This window comes from Choloepus didactylus, chromosome 1 (assembly GCF_015220235.1).
Source record: "Choloepus didactylus isolate mChoDid1 chromosome 1, mChoDid1.pri, whole genome shotgun sequence".
NCBI lineage: Eukaryota > Metazoa > Chordata > Mammalia > Pilosa > Megalonychidae > Choloepus > Choloepus didactylus.
The window spans coordinates 166811305-166837604 of NC_051307.1; the positions used below are offsets into that span (position 1 = coordinate 166811305).

The 26300-nt window shown below is 47.6% G+C and overlaps 1 protein-coding gene across 2 annotated transcripts in view; it reads right to left on the minus strand.

Moving 5' to 3' along the window:
- SH3BP5 (SH3 domain binding protein 5) overlaps positions 1–26300 on the minus strand; it is a 67863-nt gene that overhangs the window by 11184 nt on the left and 30379 nt on the right. Inside the window, exons 1-2 of one of the 2 annotated variants that reach the window (XM_037845173.1) lie at positions 1443–1929; positions 963–1127 (exon numbers count right to left, since the gene is read on the minus strand). In XM_037845173.1, coding sequence (XP_037701101.1) covers positions 963–986 — 24 coding nt within the window. In that variant the 5' untranslated portion in view covers positions 987–1127; positions 1443–1929. Of the gene's footprint in view, positions 1–962; positions 1128–1442; positions 1930–26300 lie in introns of those variants that run through there. The other variant, XM_037845163.1, reaches the window with a different exon arrangement.

Genomic DNA, 26300 nt, shown 5'->3' on the forward strand with positions numbered 1-26300 from the left:
CACCCTCCACCCAGGACCTCCGCTGGTGCTGAAGCCACATGGCGGCTCACCCAACCACTCTGCAGCAAAGTGGTGCTATGCTGGTTTTCCAGGCACTAATGTTCTAGACATAGGGATGGGGGCAAGGGATGGGGCCAATGGACCCAGGCTGGTGCGAAGGATGCTGGGAACACGGGACTGGGCATCCCGGGAGAAGCCCAGGCATCCTGCTTGGAGGAGAAGGAAGTGTACAGGAAGATTCTTCATGACCCCCCAGGATACCCATTGGAGTTCAGCAGCTGACCCTACCACTTCTGATTCTGAGCAGTGTGACCCGAGAAGTTACAGGAGCTGGTAAAGAGCTGAGCAATAATGGAATAAAACCCAGTAGGTCAAAAACTGGATGAATTTCATACAGTCTACATCCTACTCTCTGGCTGACTCCTGGATCCCAGGCCAGCCCCAACAAGCCGCGCCTGCGTGCCCACTTGATTCTGATCTAATCGACCACGACCCCCACAATACTCACACCCTGAGTCCAGGCCCAGGGTGGTTTGGGCTGTTAATCAAGGTCTTCCCTCAGGGATTCTAAACCAAGCCCCACCCCGGAGCTCAGTGGGAACGGACCTGGGAAACGTTTTTGGTCAATGTGCCTGTAAGTGTGTTACCCCTGCTTGGGAGAAATCCCCACACCCAGAGCTCATCCAAACCCACTGGGAGGTTTGGATCAGATGGACAAGGAGGGGTATGAAGAGGACACTTCCACCCCCACCCCCACAACACTCACAGGGGTGCAGTCATCCACAGATACACAGACACCCAAAGGTACACACAGATACCCACTGGTACGCAGGCACCCACACCCTCCCTACATGGGCGAACACCCCCACAGGCAGACAGACACCCTTGGGTACAAATGGACAGACACTTGTGGACACGGGCACACCCCCTCACACACAGGCACACGCAGCTATGACTCATACCCTCTGAGTGGCGTGATTCAGCATCTCCTGCCAGGCGGAGTCAAACTGCCGCTTGTCATCCTCCAGCAGCCGCTGCTCGGCCAGGGAGATGGTCTCCTTGGCGGCACGGAGCACCTCCGTGGCCCTCTGGAAGTCCTGCGTTGCTTTCTGAGCTTCCAGCTGAGCCTAGGCGAGAAAGAACCCTGTGAGGCCTCAGGAAATGGCAGGGGCTCCCCACAGCCCAGCGTACCCTCCAAAGGATGAGCTCCCCAAGGCCCAGGACGTGTCCTATCTGTCTCTGCCTCTCCACTCTTGGAACAGGCCTGGCACCTGCAGGTCCTGGGTTGAGCCTGGATGGATGGATGGAGGTGGGATGGGTGAATTTCCACAATTAGGAACCCAACGGATTAGATACACAGGCCAGCCCTCAGTCAGATCGCAAACCAGCCCTCACGTGACTGATACCCAAGAGTGGCCTTTCGGAGAGATGCTGTCACTCACTAACAAGGCCAGGGTGGAACCAATGGTCCCTGATGCCTTCCCTGCCCAGATCTGCAGCTCAGTTCATGGCATGTCAAACCCAGAAAGGGCCCTGGAGATGATGGTCCAAGAGCTTCCTTCTATGGATGTAAGCCACAGCTCTGAGAGACGGCAGGCCTCGCCCAAGATCAGGAGGCTAGTTAGAGGCAGGGCTGTGCCCAGACTCCGGGTACACAGGTCCCGCCCAGTGCTTTCACTGTGCCACAGTCCCCCACCCAGCGCACACTCAGCAACGCCAGTGGGGGGCAGAGCACCGTGTGGGCAGGAAAGGGAAAGGCCCAACCTAACAAGACAGTCCCTGTTTCCAAGAAGCATCAAGTGGGATCGACATAATTTATAGCTGACCACATGCCTAGACCTGCACAAAGAGAGTAGCCACCAGCCACGTGTGGCTAACAAGCATTTGAAATGCAATTAATCCACACTGAGATTAATGTGCTTTGAGTGTAAAACACTTTGAACTTTAAAGACTTAGTACAGAAAAAAAATCAAGTAAAACAATCTCAATAAATTTTATATTGATTACACAATGAAATAATATTTTAGACATACTGAGTCAATAAAATATATTATTAAAAATAATCTCACCTGTTTTTGTTCTTTAATGTGGCTACTAAAATGGCTCACCTTGTATTCCTTTTAGACAGTAGACATACACACACACCCCCAAGCGCGGGCCACGTGACTGCATCAGAAACCAGCACACAAACACTATGAGCACTCGCAGGGCAGACCCTCCTTGAGTTCCTGACCATAGGACCAAGAGCCATTTCCAAAAGCCGGCCCAGGGCAATGTCTTCACCCGCACCCTCAATTCACTGGAGCCCTAAGTAGCTGCATCATTCTGGGGGGACGCCCATGGGGCAGCCCCTCTGATGCAAGGGGGAAGAGAGCAGCAGGGGCCCGCACCCACAGGCGGAACTATTCTCACATGACTGAGGGGACGTCCTGGGAAACCACCGGCTAAGGACATTAGTGAGGGCTAAGGGGAAAACAATCAGAGCCATGGTGCACACCAGCTCTCTGATCACATGGCTGCCACGCCCCGGCATTCAGGGAACCCGTCCTGCACCCCAGACTCACACCCCCCGCAAGGCCATGACAGTCTGGTCAAGAAGATAAAATGGGCGCACAGTACACTCAGAAATCCTCAATACAAAGTTGGGCCTACATGCCATAGCATACCATAGGATAGAGGGAAATACAGTGAGGGAACTTGGGGAAGAAAGCACTTCCAGGAGTGAATATGGGAAGGCTTCTTAAAGGAGGACGATCGGGCTGAGGATTAAGGATGGGAAAGAGTTGATGGGGGGCTAGTAGGGCGCATTGGAGGCTGTGAAGACAGTATTATAAATGTAATATCTGCAAGAGACTTGACAAAGGCTCAGCTTGGTTGGATTAGATTTTTAAAAAGGAATCAAGGGCAGAGGTCTTGAATGCCCAGTGAAGGCTGCAACCAAAGTAGCCCAAGGACCTACCTACTGGGGACTGCGTGGCCCTGGGACCAGCCACCCACACACCCACCTGCCTCAGCTGCACAGGACGATGCCCACCCTCTACGGACCTGACCAACCCACAGAAGCAGCACAACGTGCTCTCTTCAGCGTCACCCGCCCTACACCTCCACCCCCACCCTCCATCCCCACCTAAGGACAGCCCTCCTGGAGCCCTCCACCTGCCCAGACGGGCTACAAGGAAAGGCTGCAAGCACATGGGCTGGTTCTTTAAAGGCTGCCCTCACCCAGACTCCCAGGGAAAAGAATTTATCCCACAGGATCCTATCATTTTCTAAGTTGAGATTTGCTTTTGTTTTAAGAATTTTTAGTATTTCAATTCAGCAACATTTTTATTTTATTTTATTGCGGTAAAATATATAACATGAACTTTGTCATTTTACTCATTTTTAAGTGTACAATTCAGTGGCATTCATTACATTCACAATGTACATTCACAATGTTGCACAACCAGTACCGCTATCTGTTTCTAAAAGCCCAAAAGAAACTCCACACCTGTTATGTAATAACTCTCCATTTCCCCTTCCCTCCGGGGCCTCCAGTAACCTCTAATCAACTTTCTGTTTCGATGAGTTTCACTCTTCTAGATATTTTATGTCTGACTTATTTCACTCAGCATGATGGTTTTAAAGTTCATCCATATTGTAAAATGTATCAGCACTTCTTTCCTTTTTATGGCTGAATAACAATCCACAGTATGGATATTATACATTTTGCTTATCCTTCATCTGCTGATGGACACTTGGTTTGCTTCCACCTTTTGGCTATTGTGAATATGCTGTTATGAGCAAAAGTGTGCAAGAGTCCCCATTTTTAAATTCTGGGGGTATATACCAAGGAGTAGAATTGTTGGGTCATCATCTCAGAGACATTTAAGGGGAAAACTCTCTTCCCCCACAGCTCCCTGCTTGAAATACGAACCTTCTCTTCCTTCAAACAAGAAAGGAGACGCTCCCATGGAGATCTTCTGAAATGTGGCTGCTATAACATGGGCCCCACACCTCTTTACACCTCCCAACATTTCATCAGTTCAAAATAAAGGAACCAACAAAGAAGAAGGAAAAGAGGAAGCCCATTTCAAGTGGCCTTTCATCATCTCTAACTCTTTCCGTCCAGGCTGGCAGTGCTTCTGCGCATACAAAATTCTCAAAAACCTTACAGATTTCCATACAATTCAAGGGGGTCCAAGCCATCAGACCAAAGGATCTTCCACAGATCCTTCCAGGATAACCGCACCTCCAATCCTGACTTCTTCCGAGCTGGCTGACTGGATCTGAGAGTCATGTGCCTAGTTTCTTCAGCAAGTGGCTGCCCAGCCTTACCCTGTCAAGGAGCCTCCTTCCCTGGAAAAGGACCCTGTTGGGACACTTTGGGCTCTAGTCTCAGAGCACAGTGTCTGGATAAGCTGAGAATTTTCCAAATGATCAAGTCCTGGTTCCTTTTTGTTTAACAGTTCAGTCCTCAATTATCTCATTCTTCTTGCGTTTTCTTATAAGCAATAAGAAGAAATCAGGCTGTGCCTTCCACACTTTGGAAATCTCCTCAGCTAAATACCTGAGGTGCATCATTTACAAGTCTGCCTGCCATCTGGCATTGGAACACAGTCTCGCTACGTTCCCTGCCACTTTACAACAAGGACTGCCTTTCTCCCAGTTTCCAATAACACCACTTCCTTCTAACACCCCATCAGCAGCACCTTCAACATCTGTATTTCTACCAGCATTCTGTTCATGATGATATATGCAGTCTCTAAGATGATAAAAACCTTCTCTACAGCTCTCCTCACTTTTTTGTGAGCCCTCATCAAGATCACCCTAAACGTCTGTATCTCTACCAGCAGTCTATTAAAGGCAATTTAGGTTTTTTCTACCAAAGCCTCAAAATTCTTTCAGCTTCTACCCATTTCCAATCCAAAAGCCACTTCCACATTTTTAGGTATTCAATACAGCAGCACTCCACTTCCCAATAACAGAAACGGTCCTAGTTTGCCAGGGCTGCTATAACAAATGCCATAAAATGGCTGGTTTAAACAACAGGAATGTATCATCTCGCAGTTTGTAGGCTAGAAGTCCAAAATCAAGGCGCCAGCAGGCCATGCCTTCTCCGAAGTCTGCAGTGTTCTGGTGGTGGCTTGAGACAGGCAATCTCTGCCTCCATGACGTGCCACCTGCCTCTGTCTCCTCCTTGGCGTCTATTTCCAGGTCCAAATTTCCTTTCATTATCAAGACTCCAGTCACATTGGGTTAAGGCCCACCCTAATTCAATTTGGCCTCATCTTAATAGGGTCTTTGAAGATCTTATTTACAAATGAGTTCACATTTGCAGGACTAGGGGTTAGGACTTAAGCATGACTTGTGGGGGATGTGATTCAATCCCCCAACACCCCTCAACTTCTTTCTGGTAGCTCCCAGCCCAGAGCTACCTCTGAATATCTCAGACATCTTTGAATATCTCAGACAATTTAAATTGAAGGTTTTTGACCCATGGTACACTGACCCCAAGTCCCTGTATCATTTTACCACCATTAAACTCAAGGAACCAAACTGTCAGAGCTTCCTCAAGAACCCCAGTGTTCATGGCCTCTTTGTAAGGCATGTCCTAAAAACATTTCCTAGAACTACATACATGAGGAAGGACTGGCAGGGGCTCACCTGGGTAAGGAGCTATCCTACCTCCCCAGCAGGAGATCATCCATTCAACTTTCAGTACCTCCTGGCAACAGAACATGAGGCTAAACTCTGGAGAGAAAGAGAGCCCACACAGATAAGGAGCGACAACTCAGCTGGAAAAACAGACAAGATTATTACGAACTCTAATACAAGGTGGACCATGAGAAGTGGTGAAGATGTAAAGCAGTGTGGGGATGTAGGGAAGGGAGAGTGATTTATCAAAGGCTTCCTAGGGAAGCTTCCTAAAAGGGGGAGAGGAGTGCCAAACATGAGTTGATTACAGGCTTGTGTCAGGTACCCGGCTAGGCCACAGCAAGAGAGGAGGCATCAAGAAGCTTACGGACCTATCAAGCAGCAGAGCTTAACTCCGTGATTGCACTTCCCACTGTCCTAACAGGACACATGACCTGCAACATCAGAAGCCACTCTGCAACCCCAAAGAGAGCTGGCTACCTGGTTCTCACCATCATATAAAAGATGGCATCTTTGGAACAAACAAAGTTTTTACCTCCAAACCCTAGCAAAGAACCAGGCCCTATTATTAGCTCATTATTGGAATTCTGTGCTCAAAGGCTCCATGATGCAGACAATGACTCACACATAGAAGAGAAAACGAATTAACTAAAGAGCTGAGGCTCTGCTTATATCAGTACCAAAGAGGAAAATGTTAGCAGGGCTAGGTTTGAGCTGTAAGATGCAACACAGGAAAAATTTTAAATATCTTCACAACTCATGGACAATAAGGGCTTTCATGGAAACAGCCCTAAGAAGAGAATTTTAAAAGGCTGCTCATGAATGCATTCGATAAGTGACCTTCATTAGACACTGGCCCGGGCCAGCTGTGACTATGGAGCGTATGGAAGTGCATGGGTATTCTGCAAAGGGTCAAGAAAGCGGGGAGGGAGGCTGCAGCCATGCCCTTCTGACTCGACTTCCGCTCTAGCCCACAACTGGAGCTCAGGAAGGAACAAAAGCATCCGGACATTTACATCAGTTGTAATGAAGGTTCAAGGCAGAAGAGAGTTTACAGGCCACCCAGTTCAAGCCCCTCATTTTTCAAAGCAGGGCCCAGAGAGGTGAGGTGACTTCCTGAAGGTCACACAGCTATTTCATGGCTGTAATCATCAGGCAGTTCAGTACGCAACCAGTACGCAGCAAGAAGAGCTGCTCGGGCCAGGGGCCAGAAGGGGGCTCAGAATGGAGCCAGGAGTGCTGCCCCCACCCCTTACCACCCCACCCCACCCCCCACCTAAGACAGGTCACACCAGCACTAGCCCCAGAAACTGCAAAGGAGAAGGAAGGGGTCCTGTCACATCGAGAGACCCCCCCCACAAAAAAAAAGAAAAGAGAGCAAGAGACACTGATCTGAACTAGTGCTCCTAACAACTTTCATACCCACACATCTGGATACAGGTGATGATGATAAAGAAAATAATCAGAGCAGTTACTGTTTGAGCACTTAACCCTGTGTCAGATAACATACACAAAGTGCCCTGCATACAGTATCTCATTTAATTCTCAAAATAACCCAACAAAGCCTGTCCAATTATTATCCCTACTTTCTAAAGGAGACCAAGGCTCAGAATGGTTAAATCAATTGCCTGAGATCACAGAGCTGTCAGGGATGGAGCTGAAATTCAAACCCTAACCCAGAGCCTATGCTCCCCAAATTCAATGAAATACAACCTGCTGGGCTGCAAAGAGGTACTGGTCTTTCTACTTCATCCTAACCAAGGCCACACTAAATGGACCTGGATGGGTGGGGAGGTTTGCAGGGAGAAAAGATGTGGCAACCAAAGAGAATGTGTCCCCCTCCAATGATTGCCAACAGGGAACCAAGGACAAGCGGGAGGAGCAGGTCCATGCTAGAAGAGCCGAGCTTGTTCACAGCCAGGAGCCAGGCGGCCGACCGTGGGCCTAGAGACGCTGGGTCCCCAAAGCCTGCAGGCCCTCTCTGAGCTTAGCCTCTCCAACACCCCAAGGCTGAGTCCTCCCCTGCTCCCAGGAACCACTCGGATCCCTGTCCCTGGGAGCCAAGAGGATGAATGAGACACAACTTCTCCCTTTATCAAACCACACACACCCATGCATCCCATACACCCGTTCAAGGCACAGGCCCCAGGTGCCTTCCCCACTCCCTTCCGGACACCTTTGGCCCTTTAAACCCAGAGGAATTCTGGGGTTTACTCAGGAGCAAGTGGACTTAATTTGCACAAACATCCCAGTGCTTCATGGGAGAAATTAGGGAGTGACAAGAAGGCTTCCCAAGCCCTTGGACGCTGGGGCGTGGCCCGGGAGATGGGAGAGCCCACTTTCTCTTCAAGAGGACTGGAAAGGCAGCAGCCTGGGGTGAAGCAGAGGCTGCCCCATGCCTGAGGTCAGCAGTGACTGCTCCGTCAAACTGCAGCAGCAGTGCACTGGAGGAAAGGGACGTGCCAGGCAACGTGGCAGGGAGGCCTGCTGCCCTGACCCAGCTTTGGCGGGAGGACCCCACCTCACAGCAGTCAGGACAAGGGCAGCCACATGGAGGGAAGCCTCTGTCCTCACATTTTTTGCTGTTGTTTTTTAACCTTGCATCTGATGGTAGTTTGCCCTTGTGTCACGACAGAGAATGTGGCATGTGCTGCTGGAAAGAACCCATCTTCCAGCCAGATGATCACAAAGAAAAGTCCCAAATTCCTTTCCAACCCATCTGAGGAAGATCAAGAACCTCTGAAAGCACCGACAAGGCCCCGGGGAGGGAGGGATGTCCAGGATTCACATAGAAGTGGGCACAGTGGGCACCTGTTCTCAGTTGTATTAAAGCTATGGTTTTCTGCCTTTATTCACAGAATCCCAAGGGCTGGCAGCTGCTAGCTAGTCCGAGTCTTTTGATTCTGAAGACTTCCTACCCTTCCACTCCTGTTTCAAACTTTTGTATGAGGTTAATTGAAGAGTGCCCAGAGATGGGCACCAGCCATTTCCACACAGTCATTTTATCCCTGAGGGGTTCTGGACATAAACATTTTAATTGGAATTATCTCAGAGCAGATAAATTGTCATTTGAAAGCATTTTCTAGAAAGAAATCCATTAAGGCTATTTAGTTCCCTGATCATTTTACTCAAGTGTTCCTAATTTTTTTTCCTTTTTAGTTTATCAAAATTATTTTCTTTAGGATCAGTTCTTTTCGTTTTCAAATTAACATGGATTTTATCCATCAAATAGTTTCATTTATATCAAATTTTACAAAGGAAAGCTTGTGCTATGGAGTTTCCATAATTTCTATCAAGCCCAATTACCTGAATCTTTTTTCTTTTATTTTGCAGAGCTAAAAATTGTCAAACACACTGGGCATCAATTTTTCTCAGACCAAAATGTCTGTACATCTTCGGTCACAGCAGTTTAATATTGTGTTGATTATTTTTCCCAACAGTACGTATTATAAATTAAAGACTCCATCAGTGTGTGTTTATCCTGAAGAAATATGAGAAAATTGTGAGCAGGCTTAAGAGACATTGGGCCTGAGCTGTTTTAGTGGGTGGGCCATTCAGCTCTTTAATATATATCACGGTGTCCAACAGTCTCAAGGAGTTTAAAAAAAAAAAAAATTAAGGTCAAACAGTTTTTCTCTGCCCTGAGGTTAAAGATAAGCTGTTAAAATGATAATAATAATAATAATTATTATTAAGCAATTACTTCCTTCAAAATAATACAGCCAGAAGTTGGGAGGGGGAGCTAGGGGCACAGATGAAACAAGATTGGCCATGGGTTGGACACTGTAGAAGCTGGACCATGAGTATATAGGGATCTATTATACTATTTTTTCTACTATGTATATATTTGAAGTTTTTAATAATAAAAGTATACCAAAAAAACTGTTCTCATCCATGATTACCAACTTATAATTTTCTAGAACTGCAATATCCAATGCCCCATCAAATGGGAGCCACTAGTACATGTGGCTATTTACTTACCTTTAAATTAATTACATTAAGTAAAATGTCAGTTTCTTAGCCACACTAGCCACATTTCAAATGCTCAATAGCCACATGTGGCCAGTGGCTCCCTTATGGAGTGATGCAAATACAGAACATTTCCATCATCACCGAAAGCTCACACGTTGGCCTGGGAGACACTGAAACCAAGGCATATAAAGACCTCAGCTATCAATCAACCATAATCTGATTTAATTTGTGTTGATCAAAACAGCAGGACTGTTCCTGCTTTATATTAAAGTAAGCATACATTTAAAAACCCAGCATATTAAAGGAAACTGAGGGTACGCTGGGACCAGAGAGGTCGGGGGTGGGGAAGGCCCAGTCCATCCAGAGGTGAGTCGGACTCAAGAGTTTTGATTGTGGGACTGTGAGGGTTCACCAGGACTGCGTCCACCTCGTCTACGTCTGTGCTCGACACCAGCCTGCAACTCAACTCCAGCCACGGCACACGCATCCCAATCACGCCAGCGGGGCTCCCGGGCCCTCCCGCAGCACCTGCACCTCTGCCTTGGGTGGGCTCCATTTATTGCCCTGTGGGATTGCTCCAATTGAGCTAAAAGCTTGCTGGCAGGAGGGGGTGCCAGGCCTTGTTCTTCCCCAGGACACGGGGCCCTACTGAGCCCAAACCAGCAGGTCAAGGCCGGTCAGCCAGCTGATTCCTCTCACCCCTTCACTGCTCCTACTCCCTTCCCCGTTACTGGCTGCCAGCCACACACAGCGAGGCCTCCGGGAACAACACATCCCATGCAAGGGCCCCAAACCAGATCCTTTCTGTTACTGCAGGGATAGAACAGACACTGAGCCATTTCCCGCCCACCCACATTCCTCCTCGGGCTTCCTCTGGCTCTCACACTCCCACATGCCAGCTGGGGTGGAGGAGCGTCTGTTCTTCCCGCTGCGGAACAAGAGATTGGCAAGGGCTGGACCAGGCTTAAGGCCGAGGCAAGGGGCAGGCAGCAATGCCCGAGGGTGAGGCCCACCCAACCTACCCAACAGCAACCTGGGGAACCACCACCAAACCTACACCCCCGATCCACAGAATCAAGCCAGGGGGGTTTAGGGCTCAAGGAGATGGAAGGATGTATTTTATGGATGAAAATTCGAGATGGCCTGCTCAAAGAGACAAGCCTGGGTAGCATGCCAACCCCAATTCAGTCTGCTTTCCATTGCGGCCCGCTAGCCAGATGCCCACCCCCAACATAACCCCCAAACTCTGCCCCACAGCACACATGCCACGTACACCAACCCTAAATGCATCAAACTTGGGCCAGAGAGCTCCACTGCTGCGGTGGGCTTCCCCAATGTCAGCAGGGCTCCACCTTCCTCCCCACAAGTCCACCGACATTTATCTTTCATCTCTGCCTTGGACCCTGTCATGGGTTAGACCGTTCTCCAAAGAGATATGTGGAAGTCCTAACCTCCAGTAACTGTGGATGTGACCTTATTTGGAAAGAGTCTTTGCAGGTGTATTCAAGTTACGATAAGGGTAAGGCCATAATCCAGTATACCTGGTATCCTTATTAAAAGAAGACAGGCAGCAGGGATGAGGCCCTGTGAAGACGGAGGCAGAGAGTGGAGTGATGCAGCCACAAGCCAAGAACATAAGGCGACCACCGGTGACTGCCAACCACCATAAGAAGCTAGAAGAGGCAAGGAAGAATTCTCCCTAAGGATACAAAGGGGGTACGGCCTGCCAAGGCCTTGTTTCAGACTTCTGGCTCTAGAACTAGAGATGATAAATGTCTGTCGTTTTAAGCCACCCAGTTTGTGGCACTTCGTTACGGCAGTCCTAGGAGACTCACACAGCCCCCTACACCGCCGTTCCCAGAACACATGAAGTATCAGCATCTTTTAAGGTCAGAAAGAGACACATACTAATCAGGAAGTGATTTCGTCCTTCCACTGGGGTACATAATACAGACCTAGGCCACAACAGGTGGCCTGATCATTGTCTGGTGTTTTGAGGGACTGAAGAGTGCTGCTTTATGCCACAGGACAGGGGAGAACCCTGCACATGGGAAGAATCTGCTTGCTCTGAAATTATGCCTCGTGACAGTCCTTTGCAGCTAATGAGTAGCTGCTGATCTCCGATCAGGAGGATGGAGCATAAGAGCTCAGAGGCAGGTGTATAAAGAACCGGAATGCCAGAACTGGAAATAACACCCCCCACACCACAACCACAGCCAGGAGTGCAGGACCTGAAAGCATCAGATGCTCTTGGGAAAGCTCCAATCCCCCAACTCCCAACTTTCCTCCTTCCTCTCTAGTGGAGGAGCGAGGGAGATGGTTGCTCCCACTCCCCTCATTCTGCCTCTTAGGCATAAGCCCTTCAACATGGGGACCATGGGAAGAAATGCCAGTCCTTCCAGGGACTGCTCCCCCAGACAGATGGTCCCACCAGCTTATGGACAAACAGGCCCCTTTGGAGCTCCCCCCACCCCCAGGGACCCAGCTCTGAACACACCGTAATGCTAGCAAGAGAGATGTTCCAATGCCCGGCACAGAACTGGCATTGACTGAAGGACAATTGAGCCACTGTGAGCCAGAGCAATGTGCGGAGAGAACTGGGAGGAACAGAGAATATTCCTGGCACCAACAATGACCATTGTCTTGGGTCTACAACCTTGAACAAGTCATTAGACTCCTCAGATTAGAATGCCAAGGCCTCTGCTAACTCCCATGAGCCTCAGTTACAGCACTGAGGATACACAGTTACAGCAAGGACTTACAAGAAAACATTCTACAGTGCTTAAATGTGTGCAAATAAGTGTATCAGCAGTCTAATTAACCACTGGCCTATTTTGTTTTTACTATTATCCTTACTTTTGTATGTGTTTGCAAATTCTCCGTAATAAAAAGTTTGCAAAATTGCTTCTGGATGCACTTCTTAATCAGTTACTGCTTTGCCATTTATCTACCACATAGTTCTTTCTTTAAACTCAAAACTATGTCACTGGGTTGAGCAATAGTATAATTTGAGGGAAAGAGAGAGATCCCACTATTTATCAACTCGAAAAATAAAAGCTGTTTCCAATCAAAAGCTTTAAACCAATTATAAGAAAATGCATTTTTGTACAGTTGGACAAATACGGAAAAGACTAGATGTTATTAAAGAATCATTAAATTTGTTAGTTGAGAAAGTGGTTTTGTGATTTTTTTAAAGTTCTTATTTGTTAGAGATAAATAGTTAAGCATGTACGGGTAAAGTGATACGGTATCTGTAAATTGCTGTAAAATGCAAAAGGAATTAAAAAACACTAGGAACTAGAGAAAACATGATTGGGAAGGTGTTAATAATTGTTGATGCTGGTGATGGATAATGTGGCTCATTGTACTATTCTATTTACTTTTGTATCTGCTTGAAAAATTCCATAATAAAACGTTTTAGAAGAACGGCTATTTGAGGCGTTTGGTTCATCAATTATCACTTACTATTTACCTGCCATATATCTAAAAAAAAAAAAAAGAAAACTCTACTCACTGAAAGAAGAGGGAAACCAAAAATATTTGTCAAAGGTGGCCCATATTAAAGATAAAATTTAAACTAAAAATAAAATAAAAACAATAAATACCCCTCAGATTGGCAATGAGGGGAGATCAAGGGTCAAAATGTTGCCCAGGCAACCGACAGGTCTACAAGACTGGAAGGGACCTAATCCCTAAAAGCCCACGTTCCCCACATCAATCTTTGAATAAAACGCATAAAAAATGAGGGCTCAACACTTGCCCCTACCAGCCTACTAGTGGCCAAACTACTCCAGCTGTCTAGTTCTCATCTCTAACCTCAGTTTCTTCTGCCGTAATTTAAAACCCTCAATTCTTTCTCCCTCCTTGGCAGAGAATGAGAAAAAAAAATACCCCCACTTACAATCCCAAAGCACATCATCACAATAAAACACGGTCTAGGAGTGCCAAGACCAAACTGCAGCTACACGGGTAAGCCCTGCCTCTTCCTTGCAGCCCGCATACCTCCAAATCCCCTGAGGGAGGAAAGATGAGAGGAGCCTGGAAACGGGAGCCTATTATATCCCTACTACATGCCAAGTGCTTTAAATGTTTTCCCATGGAATCTACCCTATAGCCCTGCCCATCTTATACCCAGGGAATCTGAGGTTAAGGCACTGGTCCAAGGTCACACAGGTAGAAAGGAAAACTGGGACTGGAACCCAAGCCCCCAACTCAAATGACCTGGACAGAAAAAGCATGAACACAGGGCCCTGATTTATTCCACTTCTCCAACAGTGACTTACAAGACTGATTCGCTATGACCCCAATGAGGAATCACAGAAACCATCACTGGGCCACCCTCAGCTCGCCAACCTCTCTCCACATCACCAACCACACACCAATTTTGCCAAGCTTTCTGGGCAAGATATTCTTTCTATAGAGCACCCAAAGTCTTGACAGGCTCTGCTAGACCCCTTCTCCCATCCCCCAGCTCTGTACCAAGGAGTGAATGGGAAAGAAACCTCAGCAGATGTTTCTGGCACCAGTTCTTCCCTGGATTGTTTTAATACATTTCTACCTGGTCTCCCAGCTTCCAATCTTGCATGGCCAATTTAAACCCAACACGGCATAAATTTAGTCGCACATAATTGCATTCAGGTTACCTGATAGTCTTTCTAAAGTACACTAAAGTATCTAAAGCATCACTCCCCTACCTAAGACACTCCACACCCTCAACAGAATCAGGCCACATCAGGGCTCTCAGCCTAGTTTCCTATTGTTTCCCACCCAACCACTCACCATCCCCCGAACACTCCCTGCTCTTGCATGTGCCATTCCCTCAGCCAGGAACACATACCTTTTCCCCTTATCGCTACCTAGGGAACTCCTATGCATCCTTTAAAACCCATCTCAAATGCCCCATCCTCTGTCAATTCTTTTTCCACTACACTCTGCTGGACTAATTTGTTGACTCTCTTCTTCCTTATCACCCTTCATAAACTATTTTAGAAAAAAAAAAAAAAAAAAGCCTTATCATCCCTTAGCCTCCTCTTCAGAGTAAACAGTCCTGTTCTTCTAGGGCTTAGTGGTTTCCCCTTTTTGTGAACTCCCATTGGGCTTAAATTCCCTAGCATCTGGTAGAGAACTCATTCAAAGATAGCTCTGCACTGCCCAATAGCAGCTGAGCAGGCCAAAACTTCTTGAAGGGAGACCTGTGGTTTATACTTTATCACGCACAATGCCCAGCACAGAGCTGGACACACAACTCTATCCAAAGCCACCCTCCCAGGTACTTTCATTATATTCTTCATTCCCACCCTCATGCCTGGGTCTGGAAAGATTACTTCCTGTTCCTGCATACCATTTTGCTAACAAAGGCCACAGTCATGCTTTGCTGACATAAGAAGACAAATTCACAGTCTCTGATTGACTGGTTCACCAGCCACCAACCATTGCCAAGAAAAATAATGGCCCCAAACTCCTTCAAATCACATCTGGGCTATTTAGAAACTAATCTAAGGATATGAGAGCATATAATGTCAGAAAAAGACATCATTAAGCATGTCACAGGAAGGTTAACTTTCTGGATTCAGAAGGGACAGGCTGGAGCATCCATCCATTGTCACCACTTGCCCTCCAAGCTGGACATGCTGTAAGCCACTTTCCTGAGCTAATCCCCTGTGCCACTGCCTCTGTTTGGAGACTGTTTCTAACATGATTATAACACAAAGGTTCAGAGTCATTAACGGTCCTCATGCCTCTGAAACAGGAATACTCAAAGAATTGATGGAAGGGAGTATCCATCACGGTTCCTTCCCTGCCAGGCTGGATCTACAGAGGAGCCCCTGGATTGGAGAGCAGGGCTGGCCAGGTCACTTCCAGGGGCTGGCGTGAGCAGGCAGGAGGGCACGCCCATCCCAGGCAAAGCAACAGAACACCAACTCACTGGGATCCTTGGAATGAGATGTTTGGGAAGAGAGTTCTCAAAGCTTTCTATTCTGGGCCTGAAAACCTGAGACAGCATCCACGAGAGGTCCGTGAAGGGAGATCAGGGAGGAGAGGGACAAGTAGCAACTCCACCAGGACCACCAACACGTGCTAGACAACGAGAGGCAGGAGGTCAGCACTCCAGCCCCAGGGCCCCAGAAGTGATGGTGCTGCAGCAGAAAGGGACTTGGAACCCACAGCCCCCGTTTCCATCCACACTACATGGAATATCTATGGTCCCTTTACAAAGGCATGACCTCTAGTAACTCGGGAAGTCTTCTGAGAGCAGGGACTGTATTACAAAATTTTTTAATTCAACGATAACACTGCAGAAATATTTGTTTAATTATTGTACTAAGCTAGGGTACAAATGATAAGCCATAAACAACAACACTTGGTTGTTTTGATTTTAATGCACCTTTTGATTTTTTTTGTTTCCCTTCTGCAGCTCACATAAAAAGATACATTTATACTTAGAAATGCCCTTTTATGGGGATGTGAAAACTCACTTAAATAATCGCTGAATTGTACACACTAAATCATGTGAGGGGAATGTCATTCTCTCAAAATGTAAATAATTCCCCACTCCACTCACCCTCCTTCCTCCAAGCTGGAGATATATAACCCAGGTTCAGGGGTCTTCAGGAAATGCATTCCTGGGTGATATTTTATCCTCTCTGAATTCACAGCACCAAGTTTCTGTACCTATTTCTGCAGTACACCATGTTGTAAGACAGCAGATGTGAAAACACACTTTGAAAACTGCCCAACACAACGAACATATTGCTGACACATCTCAAATTATTTTACTATTTGCTTGGTCTTCTCAACAAGACCGTAAACTCCTTGAAGGCAGGGACCATGTTTTATACATCTGTGAATCTTCCACCACCCAGGCTGGGGCTCAATAAACACACGGTGGGTAGTGAATCAATACTTGGAAACTATTTGGTGCTATTCCAAGCCCTTCATCAGCCAGGGACATCCACTCCCCATTTCCCACTTCTCCAGGCTTCAGTCTTCCCAGGGTCACTTGGCACTATTTCTTGCCTGGTACACTACACACAGCCAAAGGAGCATCTGATTCCCTAAAATGTTAAATTCCCCTCCTCCAACACATCTTCTTCTGGGTCAGCAAGTAACACAGGTGACTTGGCTTAATTCTACCTACCACCTGCAAGAATTCAAGGTTGGGGGACATGGAGGAAAATGAGGGCATGATAAGAGTTAGCAGTACATACCTCCTGCTTAGCATGCCATGTCAGAAAGCTGAGGGATCTGCTAAGGGATCTGTTGCAATGCAGGTGCAAATACGGCCAACACTGCTGTTGCCAGGGGACCCTGGCCAGAGCAGGCTGTTGGAAAGAGCAGCAGGGCACAAGGGCACACACATCCGGGGTCCTCTCTAGCCACCTGGAGCCCGTGCCATTTCAAGCCACCTAAGATCTGTGAAAAAGACAGGAATCGCCTTGTGACTGGGCCAGGGCAGCAGCTGGGCCCCCTGCCAGGGGAGACAAGGCTGCCACAGGCTGGCCTGGCAGGGCTCTCTGTGTGAGCCAGGGCTCCCAGCAAACCCCCTCCTGTCCACCTGGTGTCACCAACACAAAGGCAGGTATGAGGAGCCCGGAGGCCTGTCCCAGGAATGAACTGCAGCCAAGAGAACTATGAAAGAAAAAGGATAAGATACCCACAAAGAAGAACCCAAATGTCCTGGGGCTGAGGCTATACTATGCCTTAAGTATCTGAAACTGTCTCAATGGCAAGCATCCTTCCTCCACCAAGCACTCATTTCACCTTTATTATACCGCCTTGTGCTGCAAAGACACAGAAAGGATGAGATGCAAGTTCTGCCCTCAAGGAGCTCACACTCCAGGGTGAGACTCTTAACCCACGGTGCAGAGGTCAAGGACACAGACCCAGGACTCGGGCGGCCTGGGTCAAACCCTGGCCGGGCCACTCATTAGCTGTGTGACCTTGAGCAATTATGTTACTTCTCTTTGCCTCAGTTTCCTCATCTGCAAAACAGCAGAACCTACCTCATGGGGTTGCTCTGTGCTTAGAACTTCAGGCACCTGGTACTCGATGCATATGTGTTAGCTGTTACTATCAACACAGATGGGCTTCAAGGGGAGCTAGAGAACACCCTAAAATTATGTTTTTCCAGTTTATGCATGCAGGCGCACGTCTGTGTGTTCTCAAAGGATGGCCTCCATGACTTTCATCACATTCTCAGAGAAGCAGGACCGAAGGAAAGCTTAGTGAGGGCGGGGACTGCAGGAAGGCTTCACAGAAGTTCCGTCTGAGCAGTGCCTTCAAGGAAGGCTAAAATCTAAGCAGCGCTATACAAAAGAGCTCTGTGCTGATGGAGATGCTCTCCATATGCCTAACTCAATGCAGCAGCCACCCGCCGCAGGTGGCCACCAAGCATTTGAAATGTGATGAGTGCAAACGAAGAAATGAGTTTTTCGTTTTAATTTTAATTAATTTATACATCAATCGCCACGTGGGACCAGTGACTTCCATTTCGAATGGCACAGAGCTAGTCATTCTGGTGGAGAAAACATCCCCAGGCAAAGGGAACAAAACACTCAGTGATGCAAAACATTCTGTGATGTACTTAGAAATTGTGAGCAAAACAACACAATGTACCCAGCGGTTGTGAGTACGGGCGGGGGCGGCAGGGACAACACACACAAGCACAGCACAGCGGAGCACGGAGCACCACAGAGGAGAGGCTGGCCCGACCGTGAAATAAATGCCTTGTATGCTGTGCTCAGATTCAGGCTTGACGCTGGAGACAGAGGACTACACTAAAGATTGTGAGCAGCACCATCAAGGGGAGGCAGTGGGGAGAGGCCGGTGGGGGTGGGGGGAAAGACCTGCTGAAAGGTTATTTCAGTAGTCCAGGTAAGACACGAAGACTTGCACACCAAGGAAGTGGCCATGGGAAACGAATCATTTAATTAGTATTTGTTAAAGGAAAGTATGAATGGATTCTTCGAATTAGTAAAATGCACATGTGCACACACTCAAAACTTTATGGGAAGCTAGTGTTTCCAACACATTAAAAGGGAAGTTTTCCATACACCATAAAGGGAGGAAAATGATGTAGCAGAGAGATATGGGCGGTTACTCTATCTTGTTGTCAAGGGAGTCCTAAGCTTGCTTTGTGGGTCACACATGCCCACTTCTTACTCTTTCCAATGCAGAGCCTTTCTAGCAGATATACAAGCCCTAGTACAGACATGGCAGAGCCTATTAGCTGCCTCCCAACATCCATTCTCTCCTTCATCCTTAGAAACAACCCTGGGCAGTAAGCCTAGCTAGCTAAGAAAACTAGACTTCCAAGCCTTCCTTGAAGCTACTGTGACTAGGTGGCTAGGCTCTAGATGATGAAATGGAAGCAGAAGGGTTATGTAGGACTTTCAAGCAGACTCCTTAAAATGAAAGGGGCAAATGTCCCCTCTCCTTTCTCTTTTCCTCCTTCTGTCCAGAAAAGCAGATGTGATGGCTGGAGCTCCTGGAGCCATCTTGGACACTGAGGATGAGACTCACATACCAGGATGGAGCAGCAGCTAGGAGACTGGTTCCTGATAACCATGGAGCCGCAGCACCAATCCTGGACTGACTAATTCAAATCTTCTTTCACATGGGAGAATGAACCTTTGTGTGTTTAAGGCCACTGTTTTTGAGTCCTCTTTTACTTGCATGCAAAGTCTATTTTAATTGATATGAAATGAGGCCATCATTTTATGCACAGGGCTATGTAAACTTCTGAATTTCAGGCTACAAAACTTCATCTGTATATTTTCTTGAGCCTTTGGTGTTGAGATGGAGCCAGATAGAAAAACCTACATAAATTAATACAGTGCCTTACACCTCATGATTTCCTTTTAACAACTGCTCTCAGCAGCAGAGCCCACTACAGTTGGCTTCTACCACCTTGGCTGAGCATCCAGGTCAGTGTGAAAACAGACCTCCCAGTCCTCTCTGTATAAAAAGAGCCTTCACTCAGCTAGACTGAACTTGCTATCAAAAGACCTGAATCCAGAGAAAGAGAGAATCCCTGTAGATTTCAGATACACCAACAATTTCAGAATTTTTTTTGAAAGCCCAGCACCTTATCTGCTGCATGATGTTTCACTGAAGAGCCGGGGAATACACTCGGGGCTGGGTAACAAATTAATGAGCAAATGGTCTCTTTTTCTTACTTCCATTTAAGCCACTTCTTCAGAGTGAAATATATAAAGTGAGGCTTCCTAAACATAGCTGAGCATTGCCTTAACTGAAGCAAAGACTTGCTATTTCCTCTACAAGAATGCAAGCTCCTCGGTGCCTCCTAGAAAAAAATTTAAGACGAAAAATGAATAAACAAAGAAATGAATAAATGACCAAACTACCTACCTAATAAAGGCACCCAGGTATGGGGAAGAGAAAGCTGCAAGGAGGCAGAAGCCAGGTCATGGCTTGGAGAAGCCAGGGGGAAGAAAAGCTGAGGAATCCACATTCTGGGAGACTCTTCAGAGGAGACCTAGTTGGCGTGAAGGTTAGGAGGGATGAAGACATCCTGGCCAAAGCTCCCTTTCTTAGAAAACCCATTTATTCTGAGAAACACCAGAAGTGGGAGTAGCTACAACAGAAACGTGGGCCTATGAGTGCTTTTCAGGGTAGCGAGCACTCCCGGGGACATTTTTACTTGTGCCTGCCCAAATCTGCAGACTAAGGAATGGGCCAGAATCCTTGCACAGCTCCACATGCTATGAACTCATGAACCCTGGGGGGTGGGGGGCAGCCAACTCTAAAACTGCTTTCCCCTCCTCCTGATGCCTTGACACCACAACTTCCCTCCTTTGTAGGGCTGTGAGATTTAGCAAATAAATATATAGAACTTACAGTTAAATTTGAATTTCAGATAAACAACACATAGCATTAATGTTTATTTTTATACTTTAAAAAATATCTGAAATTCAAATTTAACTTGGGGTCTTGTATTTTATCTGCCAACCCTACTTTTGGCTTTAACTCCTCCAGGACATTCAACTGTGCAGAAATGAAAACTATGGCCTGGGCTTTGAAGCATTCCCTCTCAATATAAGAGCAGCCAAATAAATATGTGGTCTGGTTCCTTCACACACATGTCAAAAATCCCTGCCTTGTCCTAAACCCTGAGCTGGGGAATAAGCAGTCCCACCAAGCTGAAAGCCCGGTACCCCAAGCTATGGGCATGTTTTTAAATCGTAAATACTTGCAAGTCCAGAGAGACCCATAAATCTTCAAGCCACATCAGTCATTTACATTTCAGTATAAGTTAGTCAGATTCTTTCTTCAGGGCAGGTTTTCACAGAAGGGAAGGGAGAGAAGATGAACCCTTCAATTGGGAGGCATGAGAAATGTAGGAGGAGGGTACCCCCAAGGGGAACAGAAAGGGAAAGCCACAACGCTGAAGAGAAACATCGCCATTTGGCCAGGACCAACCTTGCTGCCTGGCAACATAAAAAAGGCCAACCCATGTTGGCAAGACTAGAGGCAAAAATACATCCTATACTGATTTTCCTCAGCTGAGAAATTAATTTCCCTGCCTCTCCCTCCAGGGAATGCCTTGTGGTTTACAGAAGGGGAAGGAAGGAGCTGCTCTATGTCAATGTGATTTATTTTATTGAAAATAGACAACAGTTTCAAAAGAAGGAAGGAGCGTCTTGGTTTCAGAGCTAGAACAAAACCCCATACTCCCCATATTTCCCCTATAACCACTGCATACCACAGAGAAAAACCACACCAGTTAGCTACTGAGGACAGCATACATAAGGAAGAGGCCACACCCTCGTGAATGACAAAGGGGACAGAGAATTGTCCATGGTAAACCTCCCAACAGACACTGCCTGGCGGGGACCCTGCTTACCACCAGCCCCCCATTTCTGGCTTCCTGCTACCTATGGGGCAGGAAAGAGTTAAATGCAAGTGGCCCATTGCACCACCAGAAGAGGAAAACCTCAAATCTGCAATGTGCTCTCTGCTCCAGCCCCAGCAGAGGATGCCTGAGGCAGAGGCTGCCAAGCGCGAGGTGCAGCCAGCTCTAAAAGGGGGGATGTGTTTGTGGGGGGGGGGGGACTGAGGACCTACTCAATTTAGGGAGCTCACGGCCTGGGTCGGCAGCTGCCCCCCACTTCCCTGTGAGCCCATCTCAATTCTAGATTGAGAGCTTCCAAAATGCAGCTGCTGCTTCTCCAAATCTCCAACCAAAACTGCAAGGAAGGACATGGTCTTTCAGGCAAGGGAGAGCCAAGATCCATTCTCCTTTCTTGCCCATCTCGATAGAAACGCCCAACAGGGACAGGGCACCTGATCGCTTGTTAGGGAACTACGATTTGGACCAACTGCTTTGGCCTTCTTGGGAAATCTGAGTGAGCGATCACCAGGAACTCTGCTTTGGGACAGGTGCCCGTCACTCAGCTGCTTGCCCTTTCCTTGGGCAGCAGTGATGACGCAGTTCCTGGAAACGGGCCTGTGGCCACGCGGAGGGAGAGCGGCCAGGGCCACAGGACGGATGTCACTGACCTGGACCTCCACACGCCAAGTCCCACGGGAGAAATGCCGCCCAGGCACGGCCGGCGAGGGGCTCGGGGGATACAGAAGTGACGGGGAAGAAGGGAAGGCTGACAGAGGCGGAAGAAAGCCTGGGACGATGGCCATGAGGGGAGGAAGTTTCAGGGGCCTCAAAATTACTTGGAGCAAGAGCCTCTCAGTTTCCCCAGTGTAAAAAAAAAGGCAAGAGATGCACAGACATTGCCAGAGAAGCTCAAAAACTTCCTGCAGCCCTACAAGCCAGTTCTCTGTCTTAACTTTTCTCCCCCAGTGTGCCGGGGTGTTTTCCAGCTTTCAAATAGTCACTAAATGCCTACCGTGTGCCAGACACCAGCCAGCGGTGAGAACCAGGTAGGCCTGGGTTGGTGTCTTAGCTCCTCTCCTTACAAGGTCTGTGATCTGGGCACCTGATTTTACCTCCCAAGCCTCTCGGGATGATGAGGGTAATACAACCCTGCAGCCTTGCCGTGAGGATTACAGGAGATAATGCATATCAAAGATCAGCTACTGCAGAGCCAGCATAGCACCTAGCAGATCCTCAATAAAAAGGGCAAAATAGAAAGGAAGGGAGGGGAGGGAAGGAAGGGAGGAAGAGAGGGACAGACAGACCTCCCTCAGCATGTAAAGCACTTGGATTGTTAAAGGTACTCTCCCCTTTCTCCTCCCCACCACTCCATCTTTAACCTCTGACCCCCAGTTCCCTTCCCACACTCTCCTCCAATAAATGGGCACCTCCACATTGTTGATTCCCAACTTCCCATTTCCAACCTCTCCTGCATTCCAGCCCCTGACAGTCCCAACGAGACACCCGTTCACTTCAACTTTAACACACTCAAGAGTGAGCCCACCCCCTTCCTACAAAGCTCGATGCCCATCCCCTTTCAGCTGTTTGCTTGCTCCAGGCCAAAACCTCTGTGTTCCCTCATTCTTTACAGCTAATTAAGTCAGACAGAATCTCTCCCTCCATGTCCCCCAGTTTAGGCCACTACACCAGGAAGGCTTCTGAAAAGGCCCACGTAACAGTCGGTGGGCTCCAAGACCAGTTTCCTCATCTGCACTGTGGTTGCAAAAAGGCTCCAGAGACCACGCTTTGCCAGCTGTCCTATAGTTAAGTCCCTCTACAAGATTCAAATGTTTCCATACCCGCTTTCTTCTCCAATAAGGGTAGGACATGGGTTTACAGGGCCCCATAACTGCAAAAGAGGCAACCTTCAGCACTGAATAACCCTCATGATTTTGCAGTTATGCTACTTCTCAGGCTTGCGAAGTGCTCTGCTCTCTCCTGACACATTCCAGCCACTTAAAAATAACAAGGGTTGAGACTGGCAGTGATAAAATGACAAGCCCAAGGCCACTATCAGAATCCAGTTAGAACTCAAGGAGCAAAGTAAGCAAGAAACACTCTGCCATTCAGGTTCACTGAGTCACACGGGCTCTACCCCTGGGTCAGACTCTCCCCCACCCCACATGGAAGGCCAGATGGGCCCGCAGATATGTCAGAGCAGCCATAAAAACAAGCTCCGGCCCAAGGACAAAATCTCTCAAATAAATCCAAGTCAGCTCCCTGCCAGCCCAGAAAAAAAAGAGTCATGTTCTACCTCCATTTGGCAGAATTTGCAGAAGTTAGACTTGGTTTTCAAGAGCACTGGGTTGGATCTGACTCACTGGTAGGAAAATGAGTTGACATTAGTAAAAGTAAAGCTAATGCAAATTTTTGATGGAAAGATACAATTTCCACCAGTCCAACAACTAAAAATCTTTGTAAAGTTTTTATGGAAAAGTAAGTTGTAGAAGAGGTTTTTCCCTTTGTAATTACCTATTGTTCCACTGAGACTCTGGATGGATGGACATGGGCATTCCAGACACTTTATAAAACCATAACTATAGTATAAGCTCTTTTTTTAAAGCTATACATTGAATAGTAACAGAAGGTGCAGGGATATATTTTCTTCTTTGTGTTTATTTTCTAAATTTTCTAAAACAGATCCTTTTCTTTTTTAAATGAGGCCAAAACCCAAGCTTGTGCAGGGATTCCCTTGTCAAACACATTATCTCATTTAAGTCTTCAAAATGACCTCAGGAGATAGCCAAGGCTGATCCCATAACCAACACTGTTTCACAGATGAGGACACAAAGGCTCCAAGAAGGCAGAGCCTTACTCTCTGCACTCGGACGAAATGCCTTGAAGGGCTATCTCAGAGACCATGGCTGCTGTACAGTCAGAGGGGTTTGTAAATATAAAAAGGAAGAGGGTGCTATTAGAACAGAGGAAGGAAACAGGAAGCCCCACTTGGCAGCAGCTGGAGGGGGGGCATCCCTCCCTTTTCCATCAAGAAGCCCAGAGAGGAACATCTGTCTGCAGACAAGCTCATCCACCTGGCCCAAGTCCAGTGTCCCACCGACCTTGGAGATGAAATGGGACATCCATGCCCAGCCCCTCCTCTGAGCATCCTTCCAGCTGCTCAGTCATAGACCAACAAGGTTGAGGGGTGAGGTCACCTGGAACCTTGTCTGCAGCAAGGTAGGTGGCTACAGAAGGGGTTCGCCAGCCTAAAGCTGGGCGGGAGTCCCTCAACATTAGTCTTGGGCTGTGCCAGTGAGAGTGAGTCAGTCACCCCGAGGCTCAGATGCTATCTGATTAGATATCTGATGACTCAATGGCTTGCCCATGGGACTCAGTAATTGTCACCACTGTCGTCACTGGCCAAGAGATGTGGTGAGAGGAAGAAGAGGTGCAGGATCCACCGCCTCCCAGCAGACGGGGAGCCTCCCAGCCCAGCTCCCTCCTACCTCGGCGTCCTCATTTCCCATCAAAGAGGATTTGGGGTACAAAAAAGAAGGGAGTAGTGTGAAATCTGTGCCAAGATGTGTCACAACCAGTCTGGGACCCACCCACCAAATTAGATCTGAATGAACCCAACCCAGAGGAAGCTGGATTTGCCGGTCATGCTCCTAGCTGTCTGCTTTCCTGGCTACAAGGAGGAAAACAAGTTATAATCAAAGGGATAATGGGGACAAAAAGCTCAGAATGTCAAAGGAGGGCATGGAGGAACATCTGGTCCCCTGGGTAGCTTGCCAACCTCCTCAGTCCCTCATCTGTTCATTTGTTCATATATTCATTTGCTCAAATTTTTTAACTTTTGCATACCAGGCCTTACAGACACAACAATGAACAAAACAGACAAAATTCCCTGTCCTTATGGAGTTTCACTTACTTTAAACAAGTTAACTATAACAAGTTAGATGGTGATAAGTGCTATGGAAAAAAAAGTAAAGCAGGGAAGTTCTGAGGGTAGCAGAAGAGGTGGGCTGGGAGTTACAGCTTGAAATATGTTAGCCCAGGAAGGCCTTGTTGATAAAGTGACATTTGAACAGAAATCTGGAGGTGAGGGTCAGGCCCTGCAAAGGCCCAGTTTAAGAAAATGCCAAACAGAAGGTGCAGCAAGTTCAAAGACTCTGAGGTGGGAGCACGCCTGACATCAACCAGCCAAAGGAGAACACCCCCCATCGGCTGGGGCGGACAGCCTCAATCCAGGGCCAACCTCGAGAGGCCCCTGAAACCAGAGACCTGAGCTCAGGGAACAGGGCAGGGACACCTCCAGGTAGGGAAGGCCCGAGGGTCCCAGTGGAACTGCGGGACTCTCAGGGGATCCTTTAACAGACCATTCTGCAACCATCCTGCAGCGCTGGCACATGGGATGCTTTCAATCAGTATCTGTGGGCTGAAAAGAATGAATCCTCATCAGAGGACAACAAAACCTAGTGTGAAAGACTTTCAGAAAGGGCAATTTCATAACCTCCTCGGTACTTCTCCAATGTTTAATTATCAAGGAATTGCTCCTCCAACCTAACCCAAACCCTTCATGCTGCAATTCTGGGGCAAGAATAATACTAGCTACCTAAGTAGTGGGTGGGACGCAGCCCCCAGCTTGGAGGCACCTTGAAGACTGGTGGAATGTGGACCCTTTGGAGGATGTCTCAGGGTTCTGGAGATCTTGGGGACAAGGGAGCACCTTTTGGAGATGACTTTCTTCTCCCTGGAAAGCTAAAGGCCTGGGTGGGGTCCACAGGGAGCAGCTGCTCAGGGCTTGTTATAGACTAACAAGTAATTGGGGCTTTGATGCTTTTACAACTTGATTTAT